The sequence below is a fragment of the Zea mays genome, chromosome 7 (genome assembly GCF_902167145.1).
Source record: "Zea mays cultivar B73 chromosome 7, Zm-B73-REFERENCE-NAM-5.0, whole genome shotgun sequence".
NCBI lineage: Eukaryota > Viridiplantae > Streptophyta > Magnoliopsida > Poales > Poaceae > Zea > Zea mays.
In genome coordinates, this window is record NC_050102.1 from 130,367,325 (window position 1) to 130,386,441 (window position 19,117).

Genomic DNA, 19,117 nt, shown 5'->3' on the forward strand with positions numbered 1-19,117 from the left:
CTGTTTATTTTCAATTGTTCAGTCAGTTTACATGTTTATCGTATTTATATGCTTTATATAATTCATATGCTTTATGTTCTCATGATCCATATTGTTATGGATATATTTGATGTCATGATTAATTATCTTTTATATGTCATCATCATAATATTAATTTATGGAATTAAAATGATACGGAAAATGTCTATAAATCTAACAATACTTACTCACTACTAATGGATTGTTAATACTTCTAATAGGCGTGTATTGTTTTCACAGACATGTTGTTATTCAGTCAGAGTCAGCTTTCATGAACGATTCAAACTCTCCAGCGCATCGAAAACATAATCGCAGCTCATTAGCATGCTCTGTCGAAACAAAACTCTAGAGCAGAACAGAGGCAGTTAATTAAAGTACCACAAGCTCCGAGATTATCTCCTGTTCGGTCTGTACTCGAGGTCACAAATCACAAGCCTCGAGGAAGTGTTGAGAGCGCCTGTTGCATGTGTCTAGCCGTCTAGCTAGTAGCTAGTTGGATAGACACAGTTTCCTAGTAGGCTAGAGCATCCGGGGCCATCTGTGCATGTTCCGATGTTCACGCTCCTGAGCTCGACATTTTAGTATTTTACAGGTCAACCGACCCATTTCATCACCGCACTGTTCCCGAAGCAGTACAATGAATGAATGAATGATCCATAAGAACATCATGTATACGGGGACAAAAGGTTCAGAATTATCACCACTTCTGACACGATGGAATGAGTGACGTTATCTCACATGGTGCAGCGGAAGGATAACTGTATGAGAGATGGGCATACATAGCTGTCCTATAATAATGCGAGAAATTTGAAGCAACAGGGGGATCCAGGGCAACCAACAATGCGTTGTGCCAGCCTCACATTTCCGCGATCCGGAACCCTTTTTCTCCAGCATTCACGCCCCCGGTGCAAAGATCTGTGAGGGGACCGAAAGCTGTGAATTGCTCTCTCTCTCTCTCTAGGTTTCAGAAAACAGTGGGCTCAGGGAGGTAGGGAGCAGGGAGTGGATCGACAACACAACAGGCCACTGGAAATTATTCATGCCATCTGTGCCAGACCAGAGACGCTTGGGTTGCATTGCAGGGCAGGACAAGCGGGGAGATTTACAGTCCTTCCCCCATGTGCACCTCCAAGTACATTTGCAAACGGAGAATCACTGCACATGGGAGAAGCGGTCAAGATTTAGGTTGGAGAAATGGAGACGCAGATGCAAAGCTAACAGACTCCTGTGACTGTAAGCAGTGGCCCCAGTGCCCTGCACACATCCCCCCTACTGAGACATAATTGAGGAGTAAATGAAAACTGAGAAGGGCACTGGAAAGAAGAAGAAAAAACTCGCTCTCCACCATTGATACACCGCCTGGATCTATGTACAGTTACAGCTTGTTGCAAGGAAAGGTGCGAGGGAACCCCTCCGACAGCCATGGCGATATGGCCGTTTCTCGCAAATGGTTTCTGCCAGCTCCGCTCTTCGTCAGACAGGCTCCCGTCGTCTCGTTGCTGAACCCTGACTCGGAAGCGCGCGGTTGTGCTGCCCCGGTCGTCGTCTCACCTCACTGATTAGTTATTGTCCTTCACTACCCTAATGTACAGTTAGAAAGAGAGAGAGAGAGCGAAACATGGTCTCGCACACAGCAATTCACACATAGGTCTCACAAAACTTCCCATCCATCCTGTTCTGGACTGCCTTGATCGCCGCCACTCGAGCGGCCGTGGCCGCCCTGTTCGCGGCCATTACCGCCCTGTGGACCTGCTCATCAACTCTAGGCAAGCGAAACGCGTTCTCTGCAGCTCGCTGTGCAGCCTGGGTGGGAGGACAAAGAGGAACGCGCAACGGCCACTGTTAAGATTTACGGAAGGTGGGTGGATTTTAGCCGCACAGGAAAACCGCTGTCTGTTTTACCTGTACGGCTCGCTGGACAGAAGGATCGGCCGGGGGCAAGGGGGTCTTGAGCGTCCCAGAATCCCAGTCCCCCGATCGCTTGTCGCCGTTCCGGAACGTGTACATCCCGAATCCCTGCTTCTTGCCTTCGTGCCACGAGCCTTCGTAGCAGTGGCCGTTGGCGAAGCTGTAGACGCCGAAGCCGTGGATCTTGTCCCCGAAGTACTCGCCCGCGTAACGGTCACCGTTTCTGGAACAGATTTGAGCAGCGAGACCGGTAATTAGCGACCCGAGGGTTCGCGGTTCAAGCGATTGCCGAGGAATTTTTTTTTCGGTAAGCGCTCACCTGAAATGGTAGCTCCCGAGGCCGTGCTTGACGCCGCACTTGAACTCCCCGACGTAGGAGCTGCCGTCGGAGCAGGTCTGCGCGCCGATGCCGTGGCTCTGGCCGCCGGCCCACTCGCCCGCGTAGCAGTCGCCGCTGTAGAAGCGGTAGACGCCGTGGCCGTGGCGGAGCCCCTGGCGGTACTGGCCGCGGTACCGGCTGCCCCGCGCCCAGCTCTCGACGCCGTAGCCGTCGTACTTGCCGTCGACCCAGTCGCCCTCGTACTTGCCCTTGCCGAAGAAGTTGTACACGCCGCTGCCGTTGCAGTTTCCCTTGTGGAACTCGCCCTCGTAGCAGTCCCCATTGCTGTAGAACTCGACGCCCTCGCGCACGACGCGGCCGTGCGGCGCCGCGGCGGCCTTGTCCGCCCGCTTCTGCGGCTTGTCGTCGTCGTCCCCGATGAACCACTGGACGGAGCCGGAGCCCGGCGAGCGGCGCAGGCGTCCCCGGAGCAGGCGCGCGGCCCCCGCGGCGGCGGCGAGCGCGGCGGCCGCGGACGCCGCGAGGAGGGCGAGGTGGCGGCCGTCGCCGCCGCGGAGGAGGAGGAGCAGGGGCAGGAAGGCGAGCGGGAGCACGAGGACGAGCAGCGGGTGGTTGGAGCCGCCGCCGGGGTGGAAGTGGTGGGGCGGAGGCTTGGGGTGCGCCTGTGCCTTCTTGTCGTCGGGCTCCGGGTCCTCGACAACCACGGCCTGGAACGAGGAGCAGTTGCGCACCGTTGGCGAGCGCAGCAGCGAGGACGGCGTCCGCGTCAGCTTGCCGGCTCCCGTTCCGCCGCCGTGGACGTCCATCCCTCGTCGACGCCGCTCTCCGGCTCCTCGATCTCTGGCGGATCTCCGTCTCAAATCACTAGAGCAGACGCGCGGAGCAAGCGGGGCAGGCAGAGGATGGCAGATCGACGGGAGCAGAGCGGGAGTGGGTGGAGCGGAGAGAAGAGAGGACGGGGCGGAGGGGTCTCTTATAACCACCGCGGGTGGGATGGGAAGGGGAAGGCGGAGCCAGGGAGGTGAGGTGTGACCAGCTCCGCGTGCGCAGCGCAGACCGTCCCGTCCCGTCTCACTGCCGCGTGGGCCCTATCGGCGGGGTATGTTGGCGCTTCCTGCGCCGCGGCCCGGGCGGGTGGTCTCGCGGTCGCGGCTAACGGACTTTGTTTGGTTGGCCTGGGCGGGAGACGCGCGCGGAGGGGTTGGGCTGTGGGAGCTTGGCCGCTCTCTGGTGGCGCTTGGCCGCTTGCGCAGACTGCACACCGCACAGGCTGCAAGCCGGGAAGAGAAGACGAGGGGAGGGGAGGCTGTCAGTGGGTCGAGGTGGCGCCCACCGAATTCGGATCTGGCAATAGAGGGAGCGAAGGAGGCGTCGTTTTGTGCGGTGACGTGAGTGTGTCCAAGCTTTGGGCACGTGTCGCCGGGTGCTTTTTTCCTAGTCCGGGACCAGGCCGGCGCGGGCAACGGATTGGTGGTTGCCGGGTTGGGCTGGGGACCCTACGACAGAAGGTAGCCTTTTCATTTTTACATTAAAAGCAAAAAAAAAGTAAAACTATACCTCACAACTGAACTTGTAGAAATAGTTATTTTCCGATCCATCAATAAACGATCCTAATTATAAATAACATTTAAACTTTTCCGTATCAAGATCCTAGAGGCATAGGTGTACATTTGTGCTATGCCTAATAGGCCGACCCAAAACACATAATTTCTGGCACGGTCCATACCTGACACGGCCCAATCTAATTGTGGGCCTGGGCCGGCACGGCCCACATTAGCCGTGCCTGGGCCTCAAGTCAAGCCCATGGGTCGGCCTGACACGACCCATTTAACTAAGGCCCACCGAGACCCACTAAATATAGACTCAGTATTTAACTAAGGTCCATTAAAGTCTACATGACTAGCATAACTTGGAGAATCTAGAGCTTCAATAAGCTATCGAGAACTAATACCTAGATATGGATAGTGAATAGTGATGATGATCATTGTATATGTATTTTGTATGAATGTATAGTACTCAATTAAACACTAAACAAATAACTGAATATTATTTGTGAGCTATTTGTAATATTTTTTCTTTCTAACCAAAGCTTTATAATGTGCTTCCCAAAACATCTTAGTTTTATTTTGGTCATATATATATTTTATATTTTTGTTGATATATTACTATTGTATGTACATGGGCCGGTCTGGCACATTAAGGTATTTTGTGCTATTTGAGCCAGCATGACACACATAACTAATTGTGGGCCGTGCCGTGGGCCGATGACTGAGCACACGTGCTGGCACGGCATAGCCCATAATTAGATATGTGCTTTTGTAGGTCGTACCTTTGTGTGTCGTGCTTTTGTGGACCTGTGCCGTGCCGGACCTGGCCGGCCCACATGTACATGTATACCTAGAGGACTTAGGCCCCATTTGGATTCACTCATTTTTAAGAGCTTCGTTTGATAAGCTTACTTAGCTACTGAGAAAAGTCATTTATTGAAGAAGCTTGAAAAAAGCCAACAGTCTGGTATAGCTTCTCACCATCCTGCTCAACAGCTTAAAAGGCGCGTGTGACGACTGCGAAAATGGAGGAGCAGGAGCTGTCGTCGGTGGCTGCGGCAGGTGCCCGACGCCAACGACAGGGGAAGCTAGCGAGCGGCGCCGGTGGTGAAGGGAGGCGCGACGCTGGCGGCCGGGGAGGTGATTGCGGCAGCGACGAGAAATGTGTGCCCAGCGTTAATGGCAGGGGAAGCTAGCGAGCGGCGGCGGTGGTGGAGGGAGGTGCGACGCTGGCGGCCGGGAAGGTGCGGCGTTGGCAATGGGGATGTGTGGCGCTGATGATAGGGGGCAAGGGGAGGCGTGCTATCGGTAGTGTGCAAACTCGGTAGAGAAGAGGCGCGCGTGGGGCAAAAAAAAAAAAAAAAAAAACCACTAGAGAAGCCGCTCGGTGGTGGCTTTTGGCTTATGGGTTCCGCCAGTTATTCTAGAAAAGCTATTGCTAGAAGAAGCTCGGAAAAAGCTAGGTGTTTGAAACCACTTCTGCTTATTTTGGATGAAAAGCTCCCAAATAAGTGGATTCAAACAGGGCCTTAGTAACCGAAAGAGGGACGGCAAGCCCGCACGTTAAAGGGCAACGAGTACTTGTCGGCCTAGTGAGGACTGGTTTAGTGAATTGGAGGGATTTATGAAAAAAATCTTTTCTCTTTTCAAAATTTAATAGTAAGTGGATTTCTCCTTCATGAATCCCCTCCAATTATCTGCTCACCAACACTGATGAGCTCCTGCACGTATCATCGAGTCACAGTCAACGACGCCATGCTATCCAAAAGCATCACATGAGTAACCACGTGGTGCGCAGTCGGGTCAAAACACCGCCACCCGCCAAGCACCGCCACGTCTAAATCGGAGTAGCAACAGGGAAGCGGACGGGACACGACACCATACCTGACGACGATGCACGCCTCGGCAGGCGACTCCATAGGAGGTACGAGGCCGAGAAGCAGGAGGCCAAACTCCACCCACTAGAATACTAGTCCTCATTGTAACGTCTATCTTTGGACTATAAAAAGGCAACAACCCCCATTCAAACATTATTCCATATCTTTACAACTTCACATAAGCACATAGTTGTAACACGTTTCAAGTAATACCACGATCAGCACTACATGGACTAGGGCTCCTGTCTGAACCAACTCGTCTCAGATCCACCCTCAAGCCCCTCGTAGCTCACCATTCAGAGTGAGTCTGTGCTAACACCCTGTCGCACACAAAACTTATTGTCCTCCGGTTCCAGAAACCACGACACCTCGCAATACTTATATGCTCTACACAGCTAGATTCTCACCACAGCCAGATTCTTAGAAAAGCTCGTCAATCGAAACAAACAGGTCATCATAAGCTGATTATAATCTGTCCTAGACTACCTTTTTAAACAGGCCATCATAAACTGATTAAAGAGGCTAGATGTAAACAAGCAAGCCTAAACTTATCAGAAACAAATATTGTATCAATGTAAAAAAACTTGCTAGAGATCTTCTTCATTTGCGGATTTTTTAAATAAAGGAAAATGAAGCTCTATATATGGATTTTTTTAATTTGTGGATTGAAACTTGAAACTTTACTTTGTTGCATGGACGAAGTTGTCACATGTGAAAACAGGTGACGCCGCCTACGGCATACGGAAGAGACAAGTTCGCCAGTTTTTTTTTTCTCAAAACGCCAATTTTTGTATCTATAGGTTTCATTCACACACGAGTGACCGGTCAAAATCCTGCTGCTTCAGCGGTGTGGAGGGCGGAGGTTTCGTCCTTGTCCGTGTCAAATGGCTGGTTCGACGAGCGTTTTTTTCATCAACCAGTACGTGCTCGCGCGGGCCATCGCTAGCGTGCATCCACCGTTGACGACCTCGGTGTCGTCACCGACGGTTGCCTGCGCATTGATGCGGAGTAAATTTGGTGATGAACGGGGCCAACGACCAGCGTCCGGTCAGGGCGTGCGTCGTCTGATTCGTCGGGATGGACTCGCACTCGCATCTCATGGCAGGAGCCGAGCCGCCCCTATACCGCGGGGTCGGCCGGCCAATCCGTGGCCACCTCCGGGAACAGGAGTCGTTCGCGGCTGGGTTCCCGTCCCCGTACCGTCGTGCTCTGGTCCGCTCCCGAGGAATTCAGCGGCGAATCCGGATGCGGAGCACGTCCTGGGTTGGTCAGCAGCCAAGGCGGCCACCGGTACGCCTGCCGCCGCGGTTTGGACCTTTGGGGGTTATTATTATTACTAGAAAAGGCAGCGCCCTATCGGACGCTATACTTGTCGCCTCCCTCTTATGTTTGAAGCAATTCTTAAGCAATATCATCAATAACACTGCACTTGCAAATTGTGGATAAATCCAGACATCCAGTTCAATAGCACGCACATGATTCCATTCAAAACAACAACAAACCAAAGAGGAACGAAATCAAACAATTTGAAATAAATTACAGAATATTATGCCATCGTATATGTGCAAATGGCTAATTTGATCAACAAAAATAATACTCGATTTTAAAAAAACAAAAAATACGAAATTGGTAGCATATAAGTGAGTCATGGAATAAAATGCATTTCTGGGTTGCCAAAAGACTTTAGCCACACAAATAAGTAGAGCACAGTTTGCAGCCGTGCGATGTAGCAAAAGGTTTAACAACGGGCAGTTGATATATACAAAAGAGTAGGTTTTTCTTCTGCCATTACACAGTACAAGTTGCTAAGGATGAACATCCGGGGAGGAAAGGTAACAAGCACGATTTTAAGTGAGATGCATTCACGTTGGCCGCCAGCATATCAAAAGCGTGATAGGCGTAGCATCCTGATCAAAGTTAACCTGAAATACAGTTGGACAATATTACCAAAAGAATACACAGAGTAAAAAACTATACAAAATACTGATAAAACTATATTAATAAAGATGAGACATGCAAACTATGAAATTTGAATTGATTAGTTACCAAGGCAAATAAATTGTTCATTTGTTCAACCATAATGTTCATCATTGTGATACACATTTGTTAGAACAGTACCATAGATCATAAACTCAAAGGTCAATCATCACAGGACAAAAAATATTCATGTTTAAAATATGCCATGTAAGCCAACTTAAAATACAATTGAGCATCATGTCTTGAAGTCCATATATCCAGTCTACTCATACGTTTTCTCTTTAGAGAGACGTTAGTTTCCAACCACCCAACAATCTTCACAATCCAAAACAATCAAAAATTCACATCCATGTGCTCATGAGTCACATATATGATTTTTAAGAATTAGACATAAACCAAAATGTGAAGCACTACCATCACATGTTTTCAGTATTAACAAGTGTGCTGTGGTGTAATTCAAATACTTATCTACCAGCAAATAAGGTATACTAACAATGTACATTCCCCTGTGAAATATGGAATTGCTTTTTATTACTGTGATTAGGAAGAAGCCAACACTGAACCAAAAAATTAATAGAACATGTACAATTTTGAAGGGCTATTTTGAAACAACATTTTTTTTGCAAAAAAAGAGAACGGAATAGTAGTGGGCATCATAGTTCACAGTCCATAACTATTTTGATATGAGATAAAAAACATGTACCTTGGCAGGTTTGTGTAGGCAAATCGTTAGCGATGTTGCATACAAAAGTATGTACCACATCTCCCCCATCCAACTAACATATACGACAACTTGAGAAAAGTAGAAATAGATGATAACCCTGAATTACACATGGCTGCAACTGTGAAGGCAAAAGTTCCACGTTCCTACACCAGCACCTAATTATCTTTCTCATCACTGAAAAGAGAGCAGACACAATTGTAGTCAAACAGAAAGATGCATATATGTTTGATATATCAAATTATAGACAAGACGAATTCAGTGCCATTAGCTACGGCTAGAAATAGTCTATGCATAGTCCAAAAGTGCCTTCTAAGCTTGATCTAAGGTAAATAACATGTCCAGTTGAGTACTGGCATGTGACTTTACACTGGTGCTCTCTTTTCTAAATTTATTATTATTATTATTATATCTCACTTTAAGATGTCCATTTTTGGTTAGGTGACATCACAAATTCATATAGGCATATGAATATTCGCCTTTCATATACAGCCAGCATACATGTATGGCCTATTGTTTTGTCAGATTCAAAAACTTCAGTCCTTTGAATTAGCTCATCAAAATGTTCATGTGGAGCATCAGATGCAGATTGAGTGGTTAGAAGAGATTGTTGGTAAAGAATGAAGGATAGCTCATTGGTAATTTAGCCTAGCTGAAAGCTCATGAATTTCAAAGAAAATGTAACAAAGCATATCATCTAATGGAAACTCATGAGTTGCAATAATCAGAGCTCAAACAACCTGACCTGGATCCACCAACACCACCTCCACTGGATTGACTAATGCTTCCTTCCCCATCGTCAGCAACGAACATTTTTTTTGCTATTGATTTGCCAGGCGAAGAGCATGATCTACAAGTTTTAGTGGATTAAATCAAAGCTGTAGTAACACACAATATGCGCAAGAAGGAAGCATAACTTTTGCTATCGAGACTCGCCTCTTCCTAGTTGTTGAGGACTGAGTAGTCACACACCCAGTGTCTCCAGCGTCAACGGTTTCCTGCATCAAGGTATAGAATAAACCACACATGCTGCAGCATACTATTTATGTAGGCAGTTGGAAAACGTACCAAATACTTTGTAGTGGCGACGCTACCCTGAGGCGTCAAAGGTGTCAGAGGTGAAGACAAGGTGTCTGTCTTGTGAGGAGTGTCTTCCATGTTGCTGCTTGCACCTTGTGAGAACATAAGCGAAGACTGGTGTGACCCTGCGGTTGATGTTGAAATGTCAACATTTTGATTGCCTAGTTCCTTTATAGTAGCATTGACCTGGAAGCAGACGTTTCCAGAGTTGTCCATGAGTGAAGACCGGTTTCTTGAGGTAAAGCCCAACCCTGGACAGGGTTTGTCCTTGGCTCTTATTAATTGTCATTGCGTAGCATACTCGTACTGGGAATTGCCTTCTCTAGAGTGTGAACGGCCATTTTACATCAGTAGTATTGAGGGTTATTCTTGGTATTAAAACCGCAGCACCCACATTAGAGCCTGTGAGAGCAATACATCTCAATATACGTTGTCCAGGCTCGGTAACGAGTAGTCGTGTACCATTGCAGAGGCCCATGCTTTGATTAAGGTTTCTCAACAACATCATTATGACACCGTTTTTCAGCATAAGCTCGTGAGATGGGAAATTGTTTGCATTAATCGAATTTAAGAATTCAGTAGGATAGAGCACATCGAAATCTGGTATTCTTTCTGATGACTTTGATATAGTATCACAACTAAGGTAGCGCACGGTTTCCCCAGACACAAGCGAAACAATGTAGTTATTAATATCATCGACTGTAGCATTATTTGGGCATATAATGGCACACGAGGCTAGATATGTTGGTTTATCATAATTCATAAAGAAATCTAGGTATACTTCAGATACAATCGCGGCTATTTTATCATTGTTAGTTTGGACAAGAAAGTCATCGGGAATTGTGATCCATGTGGGTTCACGATCACCAGTCCTTTTTTCGGCAGGAAGTGTACCATCACCTATAGATAGAACCCATTTACCAAAAGATATGAGGTCATTACGATCGTTTTCTTCCAAGGAGGGGCCAAGAAGGCGCATGTTCGTGCATAATTTGAGGAGGACAACGTGCTGCCACAACTTCGAATTCGTAATTGATGCATTAACTATGGAAGACCGTCAGCCCTTTCGTACGACAGGTAAAATATGACGGAAATCGCCACCAAGAACAACAATCTTGCCACCAAATGGGAGGATTGCATTTGAAGGTGTTTGCTCAGAAAGAATATCTCGCATAGTTCTATCTAGAGCCTCGAAGCAACGACGATGTGTCATTGGCGCTTCATCCCATATAATCAGAGTGGCAATTTGTATAAGCTCAGCAAGCATGGTCCCCCGGTTCACATTACATGTGCTAGCATCGTTTATGTCAAACGGTATTTTAAACCTTGAATGTGCAGTGCGTCCTTTAGGTAGTAGAAGAGATGCAACGCCTGACGATGCGACAGCTAGCACTATTTTCTTCTCGGAACGTAAACTCGCAATTAAAGTGGTCCATAGGAATGTTTTGCCTGTGCCACCATGGCCGCAAACAAAGAAGAAACCAGGTGATCTACTGTGAACACGTCCAATTATAGTGTCGTACACTTTCCGCTGGTCATCATTCAATTGCGCAACTAAAGATGAAGCATGCATGGACAACATCAAAGGATCAGGATCCATCTCGTCGTTAATCAATCTGTTTTCACCCATATAATGGCAATGATTAGCGAATCTTGGTAGGTCGTAATCATTTATGTTCCCGCCACTATTCGTGAAAACGTCCGTAAGGTTTTGTATAAGTAAGGACATGAGTTGTTCTTCAGGGACTTTGTAATTGGGGTTTCCAGTCGCGTCTCTAAGTCTACGGCACATGTCATCCGTAAAGTAATGCCAGTATTTGTCGAATAGTGCACGTACGTTTCCAACGGAACAGTACAAAACCACAGTGACGAACAACTGTCTAAGTTGGTACGCAGATGCGGACACAATCGCCTCATCAAACAAAAGGATCCATTCATTATCACCTTCAAGTAAACCACGAGCCTCACATGCAGCACGAAACGTACAATACACATGACCGTTAAATGTCCTGACGTCAGCATAGTTTGTGGCCCCCTTGACAATCATCAGGAGCATGCGCAGGTAATAGAGTTCTCCCGATGCAGGGTGCACATAGTACATACGGCCAATCTTAACGCAACGTGACCTTTTCCTCCATAATCGGTTTGAGGCATCCCATGTCCACTCTTTGGGGAAATCACAGTATGTGAGGTGTCTGGCCTCTTCATGTCTCGAATTAGCCTCGAACCATTCAGTTAACATCGTACTTTTCGCTAAAGGGCTGGATATTAGGTCCTCTAAATTTGTTTCAGGTTCATAGCGCACATGGTTTAGGCCAGGAAGGTGTACAACCAATCGTTCAACAGAAGGCACTCTAAAGTGAATGTCGTACTCAAATGCACGCCATAGAGCCTCGCACGTAGATAGGTATCTTGCATCAATGTATTCTTGGATCTCATTTGGCGTGGCAAGATGAGAACCGGGCGAATGGTTCTGTGTTTTTGCAGCGGACTCAAAATATACTTTTGCTCTATCAATTCCTTTTGTAACATATTTGAATAGATACTTGATCATGTTAGACTTGTTGCACCATTCAACATTTATGTGTGCATTGTATTTTTTTAGAAGATGCATGTTGTACGGTACAACACTTCTATTGTCTAGTCGAACGCCACGTTTGACGACATGTCTGTCATCGTCTCTACGCATGTAGAGCGCAAAACCAAAGTCGTCTATGGTGGTCTCATCTTGAAAATCTTTTGGAAATTTTTTTGAGCATTTGTTGTTTTTCATACATGGGCAATTCCTGTTGCTTTGACCACATGGCCCGTGTATCATGAATTCATCGACTAAAGCATAACCAAGCGGGTCAGTGTTCACATCCAGAATCTCAGCGCATATAAAATTGTCGACAACAGAAGCATCGAACTCCTTTGCACCCGCAGCCAACCACACAAGGCAATTTATATGTGGCAAGCCTCGTTTTTGGAACTCAACAGTATACAAGACCGCGAGAACTGGTCCAAATGTCACGCCCTGCCTTATATCAGCTATGAGCTCATCGACTTTCATATGGAAGACTCATACAACTAAGTCTGAACGATCGCATGGTTGCTGACCCGGTTCGAAGCGCAACGCATCCGCAATTTCCCTCCATTTGGGGTTGCATGTGAAAGTCAAAAAAGATCTGGTGGGCCGTACACTCTGCAAATAGCCATCGCGTCTTGGTAATTCATAACATGGTATCGCCTACTGCCAGTGAAACTCGCAGGCACGATCACTTTACCGCCAACAGCGTCCGCACTAATTAGCCCTCTGTCAACGGCATCAGCTATCCCCTGCACTGATTCAGATCGCAGGTCTTTTTGATGGTCGGCTATGAACTGTAACCTGGAGCCCTCGATAGTTGAATACGCGTCGACAATGACCTGAGCACTTAACCTACCATAACACGTGTATGGGTTTGACTCGTGTAATCTGTAATGTAAATGTCTTCTTACAAATTCAAGCATTGTTACATATTTTCGTTTGGTCCCAACACTGTCTTCATCATCGCAGTACCGAATGCCAAGATGGTAACCATTTTCACCATACGGAAACAACAGAGGGTACTGCAAAGCCATGTAGGATGGATGCAAGCATGAGACACGTCGTAGCCCGCAATTTCTATCGTGCACAAGGACATCATATGTGTATTCATCGGCGGTGTAGTCGCCGACAATGATGGCAGCGACTTCGCCGCTGGAGGGAAGATTGTATTGGACATCTTGTCTAGCATCACAGCCTAACAGCCTGAGTGTTATCCTCTGGTTACCCGCTTGTTCCAATCGCTCCCTTGCATATCGAAACGCTTTGACAAGTTTGTTATTGTCATTTAACATGGCCAACAAAGCCATAGTTATTTCACGTTCAGGTTGTTCAGCGACACCATCATCGACCTCGAACATGTTTAGCCTGTTTTGTGTCTCGTGGTTTGTATCATGAATATACAATTGGGCAAATTTAGGCATCGCTCCACGGCGTGGAAGCAAGGTGCCGATACGATGATGTACTATTCCATTTATCTTGAAAACATAAGGCGCAGTACCATTGTTTATCGCTTTGTCTATAGCGGCACCAAAGGAGGTGAAGGCAAAGAGTGAATTGTACACGCGAATAAGCCTCAAAAATCTTTTTGAGCGTGCATCGCCATCAAACGACAAGAGATCAGCAAGTACAAATGGCGGTCTTTTGTAAGGCTCCAAATTGATCTTCCCCCCTTGCAATAGAGATTGTATGCAAGTCTTCGTTGCACTATAGATGAATCGCTTTTTACACGCTCCTGGAACCAAAAACCTGCGCCACAGTATCGGCAGGTGTGCTCAGGGCCACCATAGTACGATCTATTCGGGTAGGCGTCTACAGAATGAAGAACAGGTAAGAATGATGGATATTAAGCAGTGAAACACAATAAACATCTAGGGAAGGAAGGGAAGCACAGACCTTTTAGAGCATCAATGTATGTTTTTTCGAGAGGAATTGTGATATGTGTGTGTTGTGCAGAGCGTCTGTAGTGCAGCCTACTGCGGAGGCGGTGTCTATTCGATGTGGCGAACGATGAAGGGAAGTCCATTATGGATCTGTCGCCTGCTTTGGGACGGGTATTATTGCTAATATATATATTTGAAAGCAGCAACGCAATTCCGGTCGGCGTGTGCCGACAAGTCGACTAAATAATGTAACACAATTAAGGCGACATATCGCGTGCGCTTGCAAGGCGCCTGCGTCGTCTTGTTTCATACGAACAGGCAACACGTGCATACGAAGCATCAGCCATGGGCACACCACAACATGTACCACGTGACACACACACCTAGCACTTGTAGAACATGAATAGCGCGCACGTGAACTGTAATAGAGAGACCCCCACATAAAAAACACGTACCATACACTTTTCAAAAAACATAAGGAAATTGAATGAATGGTTAATTGTATCATATACATACTAAAACATATAGCAAACTTAGTCAAACAATTAGCCACATACGCATAAAATTCACGAAGCAAGAACATGTAAAAAACGCCAAGTAACAAACCCTAGAAAATACGCGAGAATACAATTCAAAATTTATTTACAAAATATTTAGACCATACCAAAAACTACAAAACTCTAAACAGGCTGGGCAACAGGCAGCGAACCTAAATCAGAGGCTACCACCCAGCACCTAACTGCACATAAGAATCAAAAAACTGAATTTCCTGAAACATCCAAGTGTGAAGCCAACGAAATGTGATCAACATGTGGATAAGGGAGTTCACTTAATTAAAAGTAGTTATGTGAAGGTACCCAAAAGAAGCCACACATGGGATTTGAGTTCAATACACTTCATAGTTTTGACTGCACCATTTCAAGGAAAACACAATAATGCACCGGAACGATAGAAGCACAACACCAACACACCCTATGTGCAGCGTTTAGAACAACATAAACAAAAATACTATGCCACTGAAAACAAGTATATCACTGACATAATCTGAGCGCAGTGTGTAGCAAGAGAACTCACAGTCGTGTACAAACCACGAGGGAGAAGCGGAAAAGCACAGCAAGGAACTAACCTCCCAAAAGGAATCAGCGACGAGCAGCCTTCTGTGAACTCCGTCAAAAGCTATCTGCGCAGGAAGGAACAAAGGCATCAAATCAATTAGATGGTATAACACTGCATGCAACGAATAAGATTTAGTTTTCCATAAGCAACGAGCCGATTCTTTTTAGTTCATATTTGTCGCAGCATATAGGTTCATTCAACTTCTAAAAGTAACTGATGTGTACAACAACTTGGACACTGGCAGCCAAGATGAGAAATGGTGGGAGGTAACATGCTCATTACCCACCACTATGGGATAATATACACACACCTACAGGTGATGTCAAGTAATCAGACTGTGTGTCCATTTTTAGGGAGTGGACCATTAATATAATGCCACCGTGTTTTTGTTAATCCTATTTATTGCAGTCTCCCTTTGCTAAAATCATTGGACATGTCTTTCAATCAAATAAACACCCTGCCCGAAGAGATTGGCCTGGCTACTACTTTAGTCAAGTAAGCTTATATGTATTTTTTTGTAATTCAGTTAATTTACTTTGTGTTGTTACACAGTTTCACATTCTTTTAGCGAACAGGAGTATCTTCCAGCCATCTTTCCTTCCCTCTAGTTGAGATCTCCATACTCGCATAACCTTTTTTTACTGCTCCACAGTAAATTTACTTTGTCTTGTTACACAGTTTCACATTCTTTTAGCGAACAGGAGTATCTTCCAGCCATCTTTCCTTCCCTCTAGTTGAGATCTCCATAGTGTGCATAACCTTTTTTTACTGCTCCACCTTGTTTGTGTCATAACTCAAATATTGGCCTGATCTCCTGAAGATCATATTAAATTATAATTTCCATCCACCATAACTGTTCTATATACAATGGCTTTTTGTATATAGAAAATATTTAATATAGTTGAAGGGTTACAAATAATTTTGGATGATTCAGTATTTTTTGTTCGTTTCATCAATCAATGGTCTTACTCGAGTGAAGTTCCCCATTTCCATTTTTGGGACGTACTAACACAATAAGAGCTAAATGAGCAGTTCCCCTTAATGTTCATTCGACCATGCACTTTCTTTCTTCCTATTCTTTTTGTTTATTTAGCAATTTGCACCTGCTTCAATTGGATATGTGGACGCCCTTGCTCTGTCTTCTCCCTTTACTTTTTTTTGCAGCTTTTTCTTGATTCAGATGTTGTTTCATAGCTAATTTCCATTTAAATTATTATGCCATTAGGCTGGGGAACTACGAGACCGTGAAATGTAATTGAAGGCCCAGATAACAGCCCTCATGGACAAGAGCAAGGAATTGAGCAAAGAACAGGAAGAGTCTGGAAAGACAGGACCGCTAAACAGAGTATGTAACTTATTCACATCAGTGACTTACTTATGCATTGTCTTAGATATCATTTGTTTGTTTTTGATAGCCAATATTTTATACTACATTGTTAGATCAACCTCACCACATACGTAGCTGAACTGCAAGCCCCCAGTTTGTACATAGTGATTTCTTTTTGCCTTGAAATGTATAAGGGATTCCCCTGGCACTGCTGATCCCTGCAAAGTTGCCTTCCTACGTAAAGGCGCTGAACCACCAGCTGGAATTTATTCAGTTGTATGTTGGCGCGTGTACGATATTGACAATAAGTGGTTATGGTGGCTTATTGACAAGGACTATATTAATGTAAGCTCATCATTTATTTCTTGTTTTGTTGGCTTATTGACAAGGACTATATTAATGTAAGTTCATCATTTTTTTCTTGTTTTGTAGATGTGGCAAGCACTGAAAAGTTCATACAAAGTGAGGGACCTAGAATTGTCATCGATCTCTTGCAAGGAGGCTCAGAAAATTCAGATTTATTGGATGCTGGATTTAGTGTTGTGGCAGCAGGTTCTGCTGGCAACCAAGTTGTGAAAGAGTCCTTTATGGAACTGAAGGTCGATGAACTCATTCTGCGGGTTATGAACGATAAATCAAAATCTAATGTGCAAAGTCTGTATGATGCTATAGGTGTTCTGCTGAAACCTGATATATGGTGCACATGCTTGCATACGCATAATTAGAGCTAACGGGAGGGGGTCATTTGATTTTTGAAATTCACTATTGACTTGTTGTCTTCATACTGTACTGTTCTTTTTGTTGGATTTTGAATGTTCCTGTTTCATGTAGAATTTATTTGTTCTCTTGTAACTGGAAAATTTTGGTTCTTAAGAGTTAAGAGTGACTTTAATCATATGATGCATGACATTTTTTTTCCTGCAGCGGAATTTGATTTTAGTGGAAACAATCTTGCCATTGGTGGTTCAGAAAATCTGAAACCTCAGGAGCTGCACTTACCTAGCATTTCGAATTTTATTTGAGTTGCATCAGTCTGGACACTTCCTCTTGTTAGTATATTTTAAGATTGTTTAGCTTCTAATATTTTGCCATCACTTTGCAGACTGCTGCTCATGATGGTGTCAAGCTTTGGGATCTTCAGAAATTAATAAATTTTAGGACCTTCTCTCCCTATGACTCAGATACGCCAACAAATACTGGTAAGTAACTTGGCTGTGAAAAGTGAAAACCAAGAATGGTGCACATGCTTGCATACGCATAGTTAGAGCTAACGGGATAGGGTCATTTGATTTATGAAATTCACTATCGACTTGCTGTCTTCATACTGTATTGTTCTTTTTGTTGAATTTTGAATGTTCCTGTTTCATGTAGAATTTATTTGTTCTCTTGTAACTGGAAAGTTCTGGTTCTTAAGAGTTAAGAGTGACTTTAATCATATGATGCATGGCCTTTTTTTCCTGCAATGGAATTTGATTTTAGTGGAAACTATCTTGCCATTGGTAGTTCAGAACATCTGAAACCTCAGGAGCTGCACTTACCTAGCATTTTGAATTTTATTTGAGTTGCATCAGTCTGGACACTTCCTCTTGTTAGTATATTTTAAGATGTCCCTTTCTGACACAGTCTAAATGTTTAGAGCCTGCATATTTTAGCATTTGTAAATTGAATTGGGTTCCATCATTCTGGACAGTCTTATGGTGGATTATTGACAAGGACTATATTAATGTAAGTTCATCATCTATTTCTTGTTTTTGTTCATTATATATCTATTATTGACATATGAAATTGAAAACCAGGAACGACATGAAGAAGTAAATTGACTTCTACACAGAACAAGGCTAGAAATGCATGCCGCATTGCAATGTGGTGGACGGTCTCCAAAGCGTTTAAATGGTCCATCAGCTTCCTAGCAACCGAAGATCGCTTTAGTTGGTACGCAAAATGGTGGTTTAACTAAAGGAAAGAAGAGAGAAGTGACCAGCCCTGGAAATCAACTGTTGGGACTGGTCCTGAACTGCCTACTGTAAAAGAGGCTAAAACCAGCAGTTCAAGCCAATCACCGAATAGCAGGCAGTCAATATCTAATGAGCCATCGAAGGATGCAAGAAGTTCAACTGCTGCCTCTGGTGGTGCTAGTAAAACAAAGATTTGCTGGCAGAAAACCCTATGGCAAGGTCAAGCATTGCAGACATCGAGAAGGTCATGCATTGCAGACATCAATAACACTAAGAAGAAGAATAAGACCAGAGGTCGGTAGGCGAGCAAACCTGGACGCACGGAGGGACGTCAGAAGACCTCACCGAACACCATCAGTGGTAAAGCGAGGGAGCCTAAGGACGGTGTTTGGCGAGAACCTCGAAAGAAAAAGAGCGGGACTCAGGACGACGGTAGATCTGGTCTCTAAAAAGCGAAGAGAGGACGGGGCGTGTAGGAGAAGCACGTAGTAAAATGGGAGAAGTTACTGACCGAGAACAGGGTCGGCGCCCATGTCGCGGCTCTGTTGAACTGTGGACGACGTGCGCAGGCGTGAGGCGACGGTTTCGGCGAGACGGCGACGATGTCTACGCAGCGGGCCGCATCCTGTACTCGGTGCAGCTGCGCGTGGGTCCAGGCGGAGTCGTTGGCCACTGCAGCAGCGGTAGTGTGATCTGCGCAGCGGGTGAAGGCAGCGCGCTGCTCCCGTGCGTCCCCCGACGACACTGTGGAGGAAGCGGAGGGGGGGCCCATCTGCAGACCGCGACCGCCGGCCTCACCGGA

General features: G+C 45.5%; 1 protein-coding gene and 1 long non-coding RNA gene across 3 annotated transcripts; both read right to left on the minus strand.

Moving 5' to 3' along the window:
- Window positions 1-738: 738 nt before the first annotated feature.
- Window positions 739-3,297, minus strand: LOC100273561 (uncharacterized). Of its 2 annotated transcripts, none has more exons than XM_020540358.3 (3): window positions 2,246-3,297; window positions 1,921-2,149; window positions 739-1,173 (listed from the first exon to the last, which is right to left on the minus strand). In XM_020540358.3, exons 1-3 carry the CDS (start codon window positions 3,070-3,072, stop codon window positions 1,171-1,173), a joined length of 1,059 nt encoding a protein of 352 aa, XP_020395947.1. In that variant the 5' UTR covers window positions 3,073-3,297; the 3' UTR covers window positions 739-1,170. The 2 variants fall into 2 exon arrangements, with proteins under 2 accessions (XP_020395947.1, NP_001141451.2); NM_001147979.2 differs by having other exon boundaries at window positions 1,139-1,821; window positions 2,246-3,210.
- Window positions 3,298-7,316: 4,019 nt separating this feature from the next.
- Window positions 7,317-9,238, minus strand: LOC103632836 (uncharacterized). The gene is made up of 3 exons (XR_004851516.1): window positions 9,134-9,238; window positions 8,371-8,565; window positions 7,317-7,612 (listed from the first exon to the last, which is right to left on the minus strand). It is a non-coding gene; the product is annotated as an uncharacterized lncRNA (long non-coding RNA).
- Window positions 9,239-19,117: the final 9,879 nt, after the last annotated feature.